Raw genomic sequence first — 16,225 nt, 5'->3', positions numbered from 1 at the left:
CTTAGGTTGAGGATGTGTGTGTTGGAGGAGGTTGGAGATCTGTGAGCTTAGCTTTGGCTGAGTGGTGGGTGGAGGGAGGAGTTAGTGTGTGGTAGATAAACTGAGTTTGCACATTAAGAGGTATGCTTTTTGGGTTAAGATGGTGTATTTTGAAAGACCAGCGCTGTGAGAAAGGGCAGAAAGGTGCATAGGTGTTTAAATCTTACAAGCTGTCCCCAGATCTGTTCCTGGACTGATGTCAGTTGGCCGTCCTTATTTTCCTCAGTGTTCGTAATATGTTTAATTTCACCTTAGTGGGTTTTTAGACTACAGACTTAGGAAATCCCTAGAAACATTGTATCACAGTTTAATTCAAATAGGAAATCTGGCCCATTATCAGTACTGGAAGAAGTTTTTGGATGAAGTTGGTCCTACGCATCAGTTTGGACCAGAGAGGATCTCTTGGCTGAAGTGGTTGTTGTTGGTTTAGGAGTTAACTCACATACTTGTCCTCAGGGTTATTAGGTTATTTTAGCTATGAGATATGAATAGCAGTCAATGTCTTTTTCTTTCTCATCACTACGCCTTCACTCTGTTTTCGGAGAGTGATGCTTTAACACAGATAATAATACACACTGCCCTCCTGTCTACACCAGACAGTCATGGGAAAAATGACTAGCATATTTTGGAAACCTTGAATAAGTCCATGTAACTAAGCGATTAAACAGTGAAAGAAGAGGAATTCTTGCCAGTAGGTCACCTGTAGTGCAATGCTCTGAATCTGGAAAGATACTAAGATAGCAGCACTCAGTTTGTCTCTGAGAATGTAGGCCTAACTGATAACAGGTGAATGTGCATGGTCAATGCTCCACATGCAGGCTTTGGCTATGTATGATCAGACTATACCAACTCATCTCAATTAAAAGTCAACTAACCATTTGTTTTCAGGGTGTAGATGAATATTCAGTTGCCTTACAGTAACATGGGTGATATGCTAAACCTAACTAAGGAGGGGATTGTGTGTGTAAACTCTGCTGTGAGTGAGAGTGATATTAGGTCAGTGCTATTGTCTCTGGCTACTGTCTGGTTCTGTATGGTTTGAACATGGGCAGGGTAAGGAGCTCACACAGGAGAGAGGGTTCAGCACAGACAGCATGACATACAGTACTGTAGTTCCTCCTCTGTCCACACTCCAGAAGCACACATGTCACATTCACTTTCCCCACTTACTCACCTTTCTTTTCTACACACTGTCCCTACTCTCTCTTTCACTTACTCACCTTTCTTTTCTACACACTGTCCCTACTCTCTCTTTCACTTACTCACCTTTCTTTTCTACACACTGTCCCTACTCTCTCTTTTACTTACTCACCTTTCTTTTCTACACACTGTCCCTACTCTCTCTTTCACTTACTCACCTTTCTTTTCTACACACTGTCCCTACTCTCTCTTTCACTTACTCACCTTTCTTTTCTACACACTGTCCCTACTCTCTCTTTCACTTACTCACCTTTCTTTTCTACACACTGTCCCTACTCTCTCTTTCACTTACTCACCTTTCTTTTCTACACACTGTCCCTACTCTCTCTTTCACTTACTCACCTTTCTTTTCTACACACTGTCCCTACTCTCTCTTTCACTTACTCACCTTTCTTTTCTACACACTGTCCCTACTCTCTCTTTCACTTACTCACCTTTCTTTTCTACACACTGTCCCTACTCTCTCTTTCACTTACTCACCTTTCTTTTCTACACACTGTCCCTACTCTCTCTTTCACTTACTCACCTTTCTTTTCTACACACTGTTCATACTCTCTTTCACTTACACACTCACACAATGGGTTCGACCCTGCTGCTTCTGTATTGATCTTGATGGAAGTTCTCGAGAGTAATGAAGGTTTGAGTGGGTGGTTAGGTAGGAGCAGGCAGGCAAGCAGTCTTACAATGAGGAGGCCTATAGACTTTCTGCTCTGCTCCTCAAAACATTCCAGATAAGTTCACACTCGCCCATAAGGGGTGAGGCCCTTTCCTGGCCTGACTGAGACCCAACCCTCTGGGGAAGTAGTGACGGGAGGTTTTTCACAATATTTAGTCATTTCTGATCCCCTCAGATAGGAGGCTTTCAGCACAGAGCTTCATTCAGCTAGCTAGCACCTCTCCCAATGCTAATACACAACAGAGGAAGTGCTGAGTCTGCAGGGTGTATTTAACACACAGACCAGTGTGTGTGTGTAATCTACTGTGTGTGTGTTTATGAGTGTTGTGTATGTGATTTCAGAGGGTGTGTGTGTTCTCTGAATCTCTGCAGAGCTCAGCCAAAATGTCACTGGCAGGATCCCTAAAATGTGCCGTTAATCCAACCATAAATCTAGATTATCCTCCTATCACTGTTTCTCTCCATTGCTCTCTCTTTCTTTCTACCTAGTTTCTCTATCTGTATGCTCCCTCTAGTTTTTTTTGTTCTTTCTCTCTGTCTTCCTCTGAACTCTTTCCAATTTTCCTGTGGTTCTATGAGATTGCCAGTTTAAAGTGTTTAATATGTTTTAAATGAACACCAGGTGATATCGTTCCCTGTGATTTTCCCTCTCTGAACTCAGACATTTGATTTAATTACATATATTTGGTGCCAAAACAACATGTGTCTGTGGCTGAATCAGCCTTGAAGGCACAACCTACAGCAGAGCTAATAGTACCACTAATCACTCAATTTCGTATAGCACGTGCTAGCATACTCTAGCATGGTATAATGTAGGACTCTAAAGCACATGATGCTCTTAGTTTGTTAGACGATATTATCAGATAATTAGAATTATCATTTGTTTGTATTTCAGTGAACATAGAGAGGATAGACCTGAGGGGGGTAACCAACAAGGGGGGGAAACCAAGTGAATATATGCTAGAGGTGAGTACACACACAACACACAACACACACACACACACACACACACACACACACACACACACACACACACACACACACACACACACACACACACACACACACACACACACACACACACACACACACACACACACACACACACAGTTAAGTATGTACTGTATGTTCGTTGTCGTATCCTGTTGCCCTCTACTCGCTCTCTCCTCATCCCGCAGGTCAAATGGTCAGACTCCTCTGTGTCCACTGTGAGCAGGACTCACCAGGAGGTGCTGGACTTTCTCTCCCAGGTAAGAGAGTGGCCGAAGCAGAGAGAGGGGACTGAATGCATGTGTCTCTTATTGACTTTAGGTGAGGCAGATGAACCTGTAGCCATATTACTTCAACAGTATTTAACATTAGATTGTCTCATAAGCTTTACAGGAATGTGGTTCTGAATATAGACCGCAACACCGCCCCCATTGGCATTTTTGTCTTTTCAGTAGATGTTATAACCATGTATTGCTACCACTGTATCATCAAAGGTATTATCTAAGTGAGTTTCAGAGATAGTCAGAATATGAATTTCATCAGTTACAAGCAAGTTATTGACTTCATGGACCTTGTTTCTCAGGCTGCATATGTTAATATGGGCTATTTTTAGCACTTTTCTGGGTTGCTTGATTGTTTTTAATGCTTTACTGGGAAGCTTATCAGAAGTAGACTTAGTCATGTTATTTATATGGGAGCTGATAGTGCAGGGTGAGCTGCACAAAGTGGTCTTCTTACTAGGGCACACCGCCTCAGTGCTAACAGTGAAACTCTGGTTTATAGGCTCATGATTACTGCATACAATAGCTGTATGATAAACAGAAGTATTCGGTGCAATTAGGGGTACAAAAATTAAGTTACTTACATTGTGTTTGCCAATGCCCCTAAGATCATGTACATTTGATGTAGCATTATGACGACTCATTGTCACAATGGTAGGGATTAACTGAGCTGGTCTTGGATCATTGATGTGAAGGTCACTATCTATCTTGTGTTTCTCCCAGGTCTCCCAGCTTTTCTCTGATAAAGGTTTAGAGAAGTTCCTGCCTCAGTCCCTTGGCCTTGATCAGACCTCTGAGCTGGACCCCAGGTAAGGTCCATCAGCATTGTCACTGACCAAGGTAGCCCACCTAAATATGTTCACTTGATTACAGTGGTACATAGTTAATACTGTATGTGTTGTGATATATAATATGTTCACTTGATTACAGTAGTACATAGTTAATACTGTATGTGTTGTGATATATAATATGTTCACTTGATTACAGTGGTACATAGTTAATACTGTATGTGTTGTGATATATAATATGTTCACTTGATTACAGTAGTACATAGTTAATACTGTATGTGTTGTGATATATAATATGTTCACTTGATTACAGTGGTACATAGTTAATACTGTATGTGTTGTGATATATATGTTCACTTGATTACAGTGGTACATAATTAATACTGTATGTGTTGTGATATATAATATGTTCACTTGATTACAGTGGTACATAGTTAATACTGTATGTGTTGTGATATATAATATGTTCACTTGATAACAGTGGTACATAATTAATACTGTATGTGTTGTGATATATAATATGTTCACTTGATAACAGTGGTACATAATTAATACTGTATGTGTTGTGATATATAATATGTTCATACTGTATATGTATGATAAGGAGTAACAACCAAGGAGTTACTGTAAATGAGAAAACAAGCCATGCTGTTGTAATGTTGTTGTTGACCTAGTTCTTGGTGTTACTGGCTCTGAGTCAAAGACAACAGATAAGGAGAGAATGAATCATGCCGAGCATTGAATTTAATGTTATCTCATATGTTCACACTTTATGTTCATATGTTCCCTGTGCAGGTGCCTGACAGCGCTTCCAGTTCACATTCTCAAACACTACCGGGCCAGACTCTTCTTCAGCACTACTGCCCCCACCCCCACCGCCACCGTCCCCTCCTTTCTCCCCACTGCAAGTAAGACTCCTGTCCTAACCCTAATCAGAGTTCATGGGACGTATGTGTCCCCCTCTCTGATTGGGGTAAAGTAGGGACACTTCATCTTTGGGGTTTGATGGGTGTTGGGATTTCTATTTTAGTGTTGTGTGTGAATTTGGGCTGGCATGTTTGTGTTGGTAGGCCTGGCGACTGCTACTCCTTGTATATAGCTTAATTCTTGAATATTTTTATTCCTTGTGATATTTTATTTTTCGTTGGGAAAGGGCTCGTAAGTAAGCATTTCACAGTAAACTCTACACCTGTGGTATTCGGCAAATGTGACAAATAAAATTTGATATGATTCGATTTGGTGACCTCATCCTAGAGTGTATTTATAGTTCCGTCCCCCAGGCAGGGAAGTGGGAGACCTGGATGTGTGTCTGGAGCAGCCAGCTATTCCCCCTTGGCAGATATTAAGAGACCCTTGGGATGCAGTGAAATAAAAATGGCTCTTACTCTGCTGTAATGTGGTACCACCGGCCCCAGTGGCTGTACAGACACTGCTGCAATGTCACACTGCTCTCAAATTAACCTGGACAAACTGGCGACACTCAACTGATATTCAGCTTGTTGCAACTTGCAAAGAGGTCAAGAAGTCAAGAGACAAGAGATTATTACGTTAATTTTGTAAACATGATCTAGCTATTTATAGTATCCTAATATAGAAGTTGTTCAATATGTGAATGACTGTGGATCTATGTTTCTTTTTTGTGCTCCAGATCTTGGCTGCCTGCTTCAATACAGAGGAGCCAACAGGTGGTCTCTCCTCGCTAATACACAACGTACTCTTTCACTATGTCTCATATAGACTGTTGCTGCCTATCCAAATCTGCAAATGATGATGATCTAAATATCGGAATTACAATCTTTCCATCCTTTGCAATATTTGTCTCTTCACTGTCCATTTTCTGACATTAACTTTTCCTTATTTTCCCTCCATGTTTCCACTCGTCTTTCATCCCTCCACCCGTTCTCCCTAATTTGTCTCAGGGCTGTGTGTGGTGTGGCCAGTATCCAGCCAGTCATGAGCATTCACAACTCCATTCAGCCTTGCTCTCCAAACCAGCTGCTCCCCCAGGGCACAGTGCCCACCCTTCCCCCCGGCAGGGTGGGGGTATCAGGGGGGGACAACGCGCCCTCTCCCGGGCACCTCCAGAATCCTGGCCCTCCACAGATGAGTAGCCCAGAACAGAATGGCATCCTGGACTGGCTGAGGAAACTCCGCCTGCACAAGTACTACCCAGTCTTCAAACAGCTGACCATGGAGGAGGTGGGTGGGCTCTGGGGAAGGGGGGAGTCTCTTATTGGTGGGTTTAGGTTACAGTGGATGAGTGGCATTTAAGACACCTATGGAGCTGTAGACATTAGGGCATAAGGAAAAGTGTGTTTGTTTTGGCTTCTCAAAGAGGCAATTCATTTTGCAGCAATCACAATACAGATTAAATCACATATTAACAAACAACAACATCAAAACATGAAAGGATATTTAGAAGCAAGTAGGTGGGACAAGTGCAATATCAATCATACAATTTCATAGTAAGGCTACATGTCAAAGGCTACGTCTAATATTAGAAAGCCCCAACAGTAAGACATTAGAGTAGATCAAACAACAGCTGCTATTTTTCCCTATCAGACTCATTCTCCCTCTCTTCAACCTGCTCTCCTTTCCCACAGTTCCTTGGACTCACAGAGGAGGATCTGAACAGGTATGACCTCACCCAGGGAGCCAAGAAAAAGCTGAAGACGCAGCTGGAACTGCAGAAGTGAGTCTGAACCTTGAACCCTGAACCCCCACCCCCTCATCAAGCCCTCTGTCCCCCAGCTCAATAAAAACAGTGACAATCCCAACATACTCCTGTATAGAAACAGGTAGTTCAGAGGGTAATGACATAGATAGATACACAAAAAGGTGCTATCTAGAACCTAAAAGGGTTATTTGGCTGTCCCAATAGGAGAACTCTTTGAAGGACTCTTTTTGGTTCTAGGTAGAACCCTTTTGGTTCCAGGTAGATCTCTTTACACAGAGGGTTCTACCTGGAACCCAAAATAGTTCTACCTGGAACCAAAAATGGTTCAACCTGGAACCTTATTTTCTAAGAGTGTAGATAGATAGATAGATAGATAGATAGATAGATAGATAGATAGATAGATAGATAGATCAAATCAGGTCATTGTTATAGAACGGTGCAAAATTCACAGAATTAGGCCAACATTACCTACTATTTCTATTTACAACTAATGTTTCATATTTTTTTAATTTAAATAGTCATACTTTATCATTTGTGTAGCATGTGTAAAAGGTTAATCTGTTGATGGTATATTTTTTTAGACATTAACAAAGGAGATTGATCAATGATGTTTTTGTGTGAGGGAATATAGAGTAATAATGGATATTTGGTTATCAATGGTTAACTAGCATGCCAGTGGGGCAGATTGGTTAGCCCAGATAAGTTTACCTAAAGGGGAGATAGAAAGAATCACTCCCCTGGAAAAAACAATCACCTTTTGTAGCGTAGGAGTGTTACTGAGAGAAAAGATTATCACTAAGCCTGTTTCCACTGCTAATATTAACACGTTTCCACTAGCCAGGTTTAGCCAGGTACGACCGTGTGCGTTGATTACACGAAGAGGAAAGTTCCTCAGGTGCTTTTCCATAGGTGTGTCTGACAGTGAGCTAAATGGGAGCTTATTCAGGATCACTCTTTCCACTGTCAAGTCTGATTTTCCTTCACCTGGTGATGCAGCTAAATGAACACTATTTTCCCTCTGTAGGCCTATATGGTTGCCCAAAAAACACTCATATGTCATGTCTTCCTTCGTGTGTACCATATTTAGAAGACACATGGACTGCTAACAAAAGTGCTTTTCTATATCAATTCTCTGTGGTAGAGTGGCCAGGGACAGCAGAAATTAATCTCAGATAACTATTTATCACACGAGTATCTCCATCTCTCTCCCTGATCATACCATGTATATAACCAAATATGAAATATGTCCCAAGGTTGATATGGTATACAGTGCATTTGGAAAGTATTCAGACCCCTTGACTTTTTCCACATTTTGTTACGTTACAGCCTTATTCTAAAATAGATTAAATCGTTTTTCCCCCTCATCAATCTACATACAATGCCCAATAATGACAAAGCAAAAACAGGTTGCTGGAATTTTTAGAAAATTTATTACAAATAAAAAAACATATCACATTTACAAGTATTCAGACCCTTTACTCAGTACTTTGTTGAAGCACATATGACAAAGATTACAGCCTCAAGTCTTCTTGGGTATGACGCTCCAAGCTTGGCACACCTGTATTTAGGGAGTTTTTCCCATTTTTCTCTGCAGATCCTCTCAAGCTTTGTCAGGTTGGATGGGGAGCGACGCTGCACAGCTATTTTCAGATCTCTCCACAGATGTTTGATCGGGTTCAAGTCCGGGCTCTGGCTGGGCCACTCAAGAACATTCAGAGACTTGTCCCGAAACCACTCCTGCGTTGTCTTGACTGTGTGCTTAGGGTCGTGGTTCTGTTGGAAGGTGACCCTTCTCCCCAGTCTGAGGTCCTGAGTGTTCTGGAGCAGGTTTTCTGTACTTTCCTCAGTTCATCTTTCCCTTGATCCTGACTAGTCTCATAGTCCCTGCCGCTGAACAACATCCCCACAGTATGATGCTGCCACAACCATGCTTCACCATAAGGATGGTGTCAGGTTTCTGCCAGACGTGACACCTGGCATTCAGGCCAAAGAGTTAAATCTTGGTTCTATCAGACCAGAGAACCTTTTGGCAAACTCCAAGCGGGCTGTCATGTGCCTTTTACTGAGGAGTGGCTTCCGTCTGGCCACTCTACCGTAAAGGCCTGATTGGTGGAGTGCTGCGGAGATGGTTGTCCTTCTGGAAGGTTCTCCCATCTCCACAGAGGAACTCTGGAACTCTGTCAGAGTGACCATCAGGTTCTTGGTCAACTCCCTGACCAAGGCCCTTCTCTCCTGATTGCTCAGTTTGGCCGGGTGGCCAGCTCTGGGAAGAGTCTTTGTGGTTCCAAACTTGTTCCATTTAAGAATGATGGAGGCCACTGTGTTCTTGGGGACCTTCAATGCCACAGAACTTTTTTGGTACCTTTCCCCAGATCTGTGCCTCAACACAATCCTGTCTAAGTACAATTCCTTCCACCTCATGGCTTGGTTTTTGCTCTGACATACACTGTTAATTGTGTAACCCTATATAGACAGGTGTGTGCCTTTCCAAGTCATGTCCAGTCAATTGAATTTACGACAGGTGGATTCCAATCAAGTTGTAGAAAAATCTCAAGGATGATCAATGGAAACAGGATGCACTTGAGCTCAATTTCGAGTCCCATATCAAAAGGTCTGAATACTTATGTAAATTAGGTATTTCTGTTGTTTTTTTATATCAATGTGCAAAAATTTCTACAAACCTGTTTTCACTTTGTCATTATGGGGTATTGTGTGTAGATTGATGAGGAACATTTATTATTTAATAAATTTTAGAATAAGGCTGCAAGTACCAAAATGTGGCAAAAGGGAAGGGGTCTGAATACTTTCCGAATGCACTGTATGTACTTTATAGTTCAATTAGTGTAACGTGAAGACTGGGGTAGACACATATTACTGCATGTCAGACCCTGGTGTGCTTGTGAAATGTTGACTAGACTAGAGAACCCTCTAGGGTTTCAGTAGTGCTAGTAAAAGACCATCTCAAAGATCTCTCCAGCTTATTTCTTCACCTTCTATAGTAGCTGTCTGGCGCCTGCTTGTGTACTTTATAATTATTTTGATTGGCTGTGATGATATTCCCCTCAGTTATGCTGTTTTGTGTCTGTGTGATGACTGACTGTGTGTGTTTGTGTTGTCAGTAGGGAGAAGATGGAGAAGAGGTATTTGATGTCCCAGTTCCCTGTGTCCTGTAGTGGCATCGCCAGGGTTACTCCATCCAGCCACATTGGTCCAGTGGAACAAGTCCACTCCAGCAACAACACAGGTAACTCTTAACATGCTGACTACACCGGCATCGTGCGCATGTTGATTTTGTCTGTCCCCACCAGACGTGATCATGACACGCAGGTTAGGTTAAAATGCCAAAATCAGCTTTGAATCAATGATATTAATTTCGGGGAAGGTCAATGCGCATATGAAACATTCATGGATATTTGTCCTGGGAGATGAACATTGGGTTATTTTACTTGACATGCATGTGGTCCTCTTTTTAGCTGGTTCATTGTAGAATTTTGACCCGGAGTCATACAAAATTGTGTGTTTCTTTACTCCGATGATAAATCCACAGATAAAAAGGGAAACCTAGTTAGTTTTTAGTTAGTTATCTTGAATTAATCTCTCCTTGTTGGTCTTTCAAGCGTCCATGTGGGATTGTATCTTCCTGATATCCAATAAGAAGGGGACTTGCAGCGCGTGTCGCCTCTCCAATAGAGCCAAGTTATATTTTAGCGCTTGACTACGCAGACGGTAGACGGTGTGAGCGGTGTGGGTGAAATGATTGAATAGCATTAATGTGTAAATGTATTTTGCAACGCTCGCACATGCAACGTGGCTGATATGGTTTGTATGTAACTCCTCTGGCATTGTACACTTTCAATACAAGTAAACTAGACACTTGATACAGGTCATTCAAAGGCATCTGTTCTGTACTGTGCTCCATGAACATGTAAACTGTACACAAAGACTTAAATAAAGGTTCATTACAAAGGTAATCCTCCAAAGTACACCTTCTCAACTTTATCTATAGAACGTGATACTGCAGGTAACCTGTACGCCAGGGTTCCCCAACTGATTTTATTTGCTGCCCCACAAAAAAAAAGAAGAGAAATGTATTTTTTTAATTTTTTATTGTTGTACAGCTCCAAGTGATTTTAATTTGGGAAATCTATTCCAAAGTATTCCCACGCATAATAGAGAGATATACAGTGCATTCGGAAAGTATTCAGACCCCTTGACTTTTTCCATATTTTGTTACCTTACAGCCTTATTCTAAAATGGATTCAATGTTTTTTTTCCCTCATCAATCCACACACAATACCCCATAATGACAAAGCAAAAACAGCTTTTTAAAAACTGAAATATCACATTTAAATAATTATTCAGACCCTTTACTCAGTGCTTTGTTGAAGTACCTTTGGCAACAATTACAGCCTTGAGTCTTCTTGTGTCACGGCCATCGTCTAGGTGGAAATGACCGTACCAAGGTGCAGCGTGGTGAGCGTACATTTTCTTTTATTTAGAATATCGCCAACAAAACAAGAAACAAAGAAACGACGTGAAGCTTACTAGGGCTATAGTGCCACTAATAAAGTCAGCTACCCACAAACACCAAAGGAAAAAAGGCTGCCTAAGTATCATTTCCAATCAGAGACAACGATAGACAGCTGTCCCTGATTGAGAACCATACCCGGCCAAAACATAGAAATACAAAACATAGAAATAAAGAAACTGGAATTCCCACCCTAGTCACACCCTGGCCTAACCAAAATAGAGAATAAAAGCCTCTCTATGACAAGGGCGTGACAGTACCCCCCCCCCCCCCCCCCCCAAAGGTGTGGACTCCGGCCACAAAACCTGACTATAGGGGAGGGTCCGGGTGGGCATCTATTCACGGCGGCGGCTCCGGTGCGGGACATAGACCCTGCTCCACCTCTGGCTCCCCCCACTTTGGTGGTGCCTCTGGTGCGGGGACCCTCGTCGCCGACCCCGGACTGGAGACCCTCGCTGCAGGCCCCGGACTGGGAACCTTCGCTGCAGGCCCCGAACTGGGGACCCTCGCCGCAGGCCCCGGACTGGGGACCCTCGCCGCAGGCCCAGGACTAGGGACCCTCGCCGCAGGCCCCGGACTGGGGACCCTCGCCGCAGGCCCCGGACTGGGGACCCACGTTGCAAACCCCGGACTGGGTACCGTCGCTGGAGGCTAAGGACTGGGGACCGTCGCTGGAGGCTCCGGACTGGGGACCGTAACTGGAGGCCGTCGTTGGAGGCTCCCGGACTGGAGACCGTCGCTGGAGGCTCCGGACTGGGGACCGTCGCTGGAGGCACCGGACTGGGGACCGTCGCTAGAGGCTCCGGACTGGGGACCGTCGCTGGAGGCTCCGGACTGGGGACCGTCGCTGGAGGCTCCGGACTGGAGACCGTTGTTGGAGGCTCCGGACTGGCCCGTGGAGCAGGCACAGGATGAACCGGGCTGTGGGGGAGCACTGGAGATCTGGTGCTTCTCCTTGGCACCACTCTTCCAGGCTGAATGCCCACTTTGTCCCGGCATCTCCAGAGCGCAGGCACAGGTCGAACCGGGCTGTGGGGGAGCACTGGAGATCTGGTGCTTAGACCTTGCACCGCTCCTCTTGGCTGAATGCCTACTTTAGCCCGGCACGTACGGAGCGCAGGCATAGGACGAACCGGGCTGTCACATCGCACCGGAGACACAGTGCGCAGAGCCGGCGCAAGACTTACCGGGCTGTGGAGGCGCCCTGGAGGTCTGGAGCGTAGAGCTGGCACAAGACGTGCATGGCTGGGGAGGCGCACAGGAGGCCTGGTGTGTGGGGCTGGCACAGTCTTCACCAGACGGCGAGCACGCACCTCAGGACGAGTATGGAGAGCTGACTCAGGTAACTTTAACCTGAGGACACGCTACGTAGAGCGAATGTCGTGCCTCATGCACCAACACAGCAGCTCTCTCCTAACTCTCTACTCCAATCTCCCCATCAACTCCTTAACTGTCTCTGCTTCACTCCCCTCCAAGTTCACCTTCTTCTCCCCGACTGGCTCTGGTTCCAACCTCGGCTCCGCCGACCGTCCCGTCTGCCCCTCCAAAAATGTTTTGGGGGGGCTGCCTCTCCTGGCCACGCTGCTTGGTCCTTTGGGGGTGGGTAGTTCTGTCACGGCCGTCGTCTAGGTGGAAATGACCGGACCAAAGTGCAGCGTGGTGAGCGTACATTTTCTTTTATTTAGAATGTCGCCAACAAAACAAGAAACAAATAAACGACCGTGAAGCTTACTAGGGCTATAGTGCCACTAACAAAGTCAGCTACCCACAAACACCAAAGGGAAAAGGCTGCCTAAGTATGATTCCCAATCAGAGACAACGATAGACAGCTGTCCCTGATTGAGAACCATACCCGACCAAAACATAGAAATACAAAACATAGAAATAAAGAAACTAGAATGCCCACCCTAGTCACACCATGGCCTAACCAAAATAGAGAATAAAAGCCTCTCTATGGCCAGGGCGTGACATCTTGGGTATGACGCTACAAGCTTGGCATACCTGTATTTGGGGAGTTTATCCCATGCTTCTCTGCAGATCCTCTCAAGCTCTGTCAGGTTGGATGGGGAGCGTCGCTGCACAGCTATTTTCAGGTCTCTCCAGAGATGTTTGATCGGGTTCAGGTCCAGGCTCTGGCTGGACCACTCAAGGACATTCACAGTCCCTGCCACTGAAAAACATCCCCACAGCATGATGCTGCCACCACCATGCTTCACCGTAGGGATGGTGCCAGGTTTCCTCAAGACATGACGCTTGGCATTCAGGCCATATAGTTCAATTGTGGTTTCATCAGACCAAATCATATTTTTTCTCATGGTCTGAGAGTCCTTTAGGTGCCTTTTGGCAAACTCCAAGCGGGCTGTCAGGTGCCTTTTACTGAGGAGTGGCTTCTGTCCGTCCACTCTACCATAAAGGCCTGATTGGTGGAGTGCTGCGGAGATGGTTGTCCTTCTGGAAAGTTCTCCCATCTCCACAGAGGAACTCTGGAGCTCTGTCAGAGCGACCATCGGGTTCTTGGTCACCTCCCTGACCAAGGCTCTTCTCCCCCGATTACTCACTCTGGGTGGGCAGCCAACTCTGGGAAGAGTCTTGGTGGTTCCAAACTTGTTCCATTTAAGAATGATGGAGGACCCTGTGTTCTTGGGGACCTTCAATGCTGCAGAAATGTTTTGTTACCCTTCCCCAGATCGGAGCTCGGAGCACTACGGACAATTCCTTCTACCTAAATTGTAAAAATGCCTACAAACCTGTTTTCTCTTCGTCACTATGGGGTATTGTGTGTAGATTGATGAGGGAAAAATGTAATTTGATCTATTTTAGAATAAGGCTGTAACGTAACAAAATGCGGAAAAAGTCAAGGGGTCTGAATACTTTCTTAATGCACTGTATGTGATCGTATAGAAATATAAACATGGTTTGAAATTATTATGGTTTAGTCAAATATTATATCTGCTCGTGGTCAATTTGCAGTCTACAAATTATTTGTAATTATGTTCCGGTCCCCTGACCATCCGGTCAAGAAGAAATTAGCCCACGTGAATCTAGTTGATGATCCCTGCTGTACGCTTCAGCTTCATTTAGCCTACATGTGTTCTGTGTTTAGAGCTACATGTGGAGGTAGAGACGGGCATGCACCCTCTCCCCCGGGACAGCAGCTCCTCCTCAGGTTATTCCAGCGCTTCCTCCAGCCCCATTACCCCTCTGTGTCTGTCCCGGGAAGGGGCCTTCGACAGGGCCAAGGAGCCACACAGACGTGAGTCCCCCTCCCTCTTTCAGCAGTCATGCTAATTTAAAAGCAGGGTATATCTCTGATAACAGTTTGTTCTGTCTCCCATCCAGGTATGGGGTCAGGACTAGACCTCGGAGAGAAGGACAGGACATGTGTTCTCCTGAACCCCACCGTTACAACAGGTCCTAGTCGGCCCACTGCTCAGGTTCTTCCCGTGCAGAATGATCCTACTCCCTGCCCCTCCCACATTGGCCTTCCTCCACCCTCCTTGCCCCTACTGTCACCAAGACGCATCCTGGGTTCCCCCCGTAAGTCCCGGCCCCCTCCCCTTTGCCCTAATGAGCGGGCCAAACCCCTGGGTTCAGGCGTAGCTGTTGGGGTGCGTCTGGAGAGCCTGTTCCCTGGCCTGAGTGTGGACAGTGTGGGGTTCCCTCCCCTCCACCAGGATTCTGCTGGGCCCCGGGGGCCCTCTGGGGTCACCATGCTGCGCTCACTTCCAGGCCTGATGGTGGAGACCAGCACCGCCCTCACCACAACCTCCAACACCCTGCACCACGTCTCACACCCCCCTCTACACCTACAGGTGTCCCCCTCCTTACCCCGTGCTGGACACTACCCTTACCCGTCTTCCTCCGCCTCCTCTTCCTCATTATCTCCCTCCTTTAAGTCAGCCTTCCCATCTGTGAGTGGCATTCCCATGGGAACCGTGAGCAGCGTTCCCATAGCAGCGGTGCCAGGCAACACCTATTGTGTCAACAGTAGCGCTGCTGTCCTGCCAAGCTCCAGTCCCACTTCCATGGAGAACAGTGGCTACACCGTCGCCTCTGGCTCCACCCCAAGCCCCTCTGTGTGCGTGTGCAGCTCCTGTGGTTGCAGTGGGAACTGTGGTTCCTACGGGGCCCTCCCGGCCAGCTACGCAGGGTACTTCCAGCACCCCTTCTCAGGGACGTCAGTGTTCACCCTGGGTCCCCTGCTTCACCTCAGTCCCCTGCTGGCTGGGAGCAGTACTGCCTTCCCCTACCCCCTGGTGGCACAACCCCACTACAACAGCAGCATGTCTCACAGCCATGACACACAGGGGCAGCAGGGGCTGGTCCTGCCCCCCATGCAGGGCTTTCTGGGGGCCGGGGCCAACATGTATCAGCATCATGGAGTGGTGGGGAACGGAGGGCACAAGAAGCCAGGGAGCCTGTCCTGCTACAACTGTGGGGTCATCGGCCATCGGGCACAGGAATGCAAGCAGCCACCCATGGACGCTGCTCAGCAAGGTATAAAGTAGAAACCGTACAGCTACTGCAAGAAATATTGTAATTCTATGATTAAAAATACGTACAGTACCAGTCAAAAGTTTGGACACACCTACTCATTCAAGGCTTTTTAATTTTTTTTACTATTTTCTACATTGTAGAATAATAGTGAAGACATCAAAACTATGAAATAACACATATGGAATCGTGTAGTAACCAAAAAAGTGTTAAACAAATAAAAAATATATTTTATATTTGAGAATCTTCAAAGTAGCAACCCTTTGCCTTGATGGCAGCTTTGCACACTCTTGGCATTCTCTCAACCAGCTTCATGTGGAATGCTTTTCCATAAGTCTTGAAGGAGTTCCACATATGCTTGGCACTTGTTGGCTGCTTTTCCTTCACTCTGCAGTCCAACTCATCCCAAACCATCTCAATTGGGTTTAGGTCGGTGATTGTGGAGGCCAGGTCATCTGGTGCAGCACTCCATCACTCTTCTTCTTCGTCAAATAGCCCTTACACAGCCTGGAGGTGTGTTTTGGGTCATTGTCCTGTTGAAAAACAAATGAT

The 16,225-nt window shown here is 45.5% G+C and overlaps 1 protein-coding gene across 2 annotated transcripts in view; it reads left to right on the top strand.

Annotated features, from left to right (window-relative positions):
* Positions 1 to 16,225, top strand: part of LOC120053818 (zinc finger CCHC domain-containing protein 14-like) — a 39,991-nt gene that overhangs the window by 20,497 nt on the left and 3,269 nt on the right. Inside the window, exons 3-12 of one of the 2 annotated variants that reach the window (XM_039001080.1) lie at positions 2,811 to 2,881; positions 3,094 to 3,165; positions 3,910 to 3,995; positions 4,770 to 4,882; positions 5,623 to 5,659; positions 5,894 to 6,173; positions 6,578 to 6,666; positions 9,774 to 9,895; positions 14,283 to 14,432; positions 14,519 to 15,676. In XM_039001080.1, the coding sequence (XP_038857008.1) occupies positions 2,811 to 2,881; positions 3,094 to 3,165; positions 3,910 to 3,995; positions 4,770 to 4,882; positions 5,623 to 5,659; positions 5,894 to 6,173; positions 6,578 to 6,666; positions 9,774 to 9,895; positions 14,283 to 14,432; positions 14,519 to 15,676 (2,178 nt within the window). Of the gene's footprint in view, positions 1 to 2,810; positions 2,882 to 3,093; positions 3,166 to 3,909; positions 3,996 to 4,769; positions 4,883 to 5,622; positions 5,660 to 5,893; positions 6,174 to 6,577; positions 6,667 to 9,770; positions 9,896 to 14,282; positions 14,433 to 14,518; positions 15,677 to 16,225 lie in introns of both variants that reach the window. The other variant, XM_039001079.1, reaches the window with a different exon arrangement.

The sequence above is a fragment of the Salvelinus namaycush genome, chromosome 9 (genome assembly GCF_016432855.1).
Source record: "Salvelinus namaycush isolate Seneca chromosome 9, SaNama_1.0, whole genome shotgun sequence".
In the NCBI taxonomy this organism is placed as follows: Eukaryota; Metazoa; Chordata; class Actinopteri; order Salmoniformes; family Salmonidae; genus Salvelinus; species Salvelinus namaycush.
Note: the sequence above shows the minus strand (reverse complement) of the source record. Positions and strands in the feature narration are given on the sequence as shown.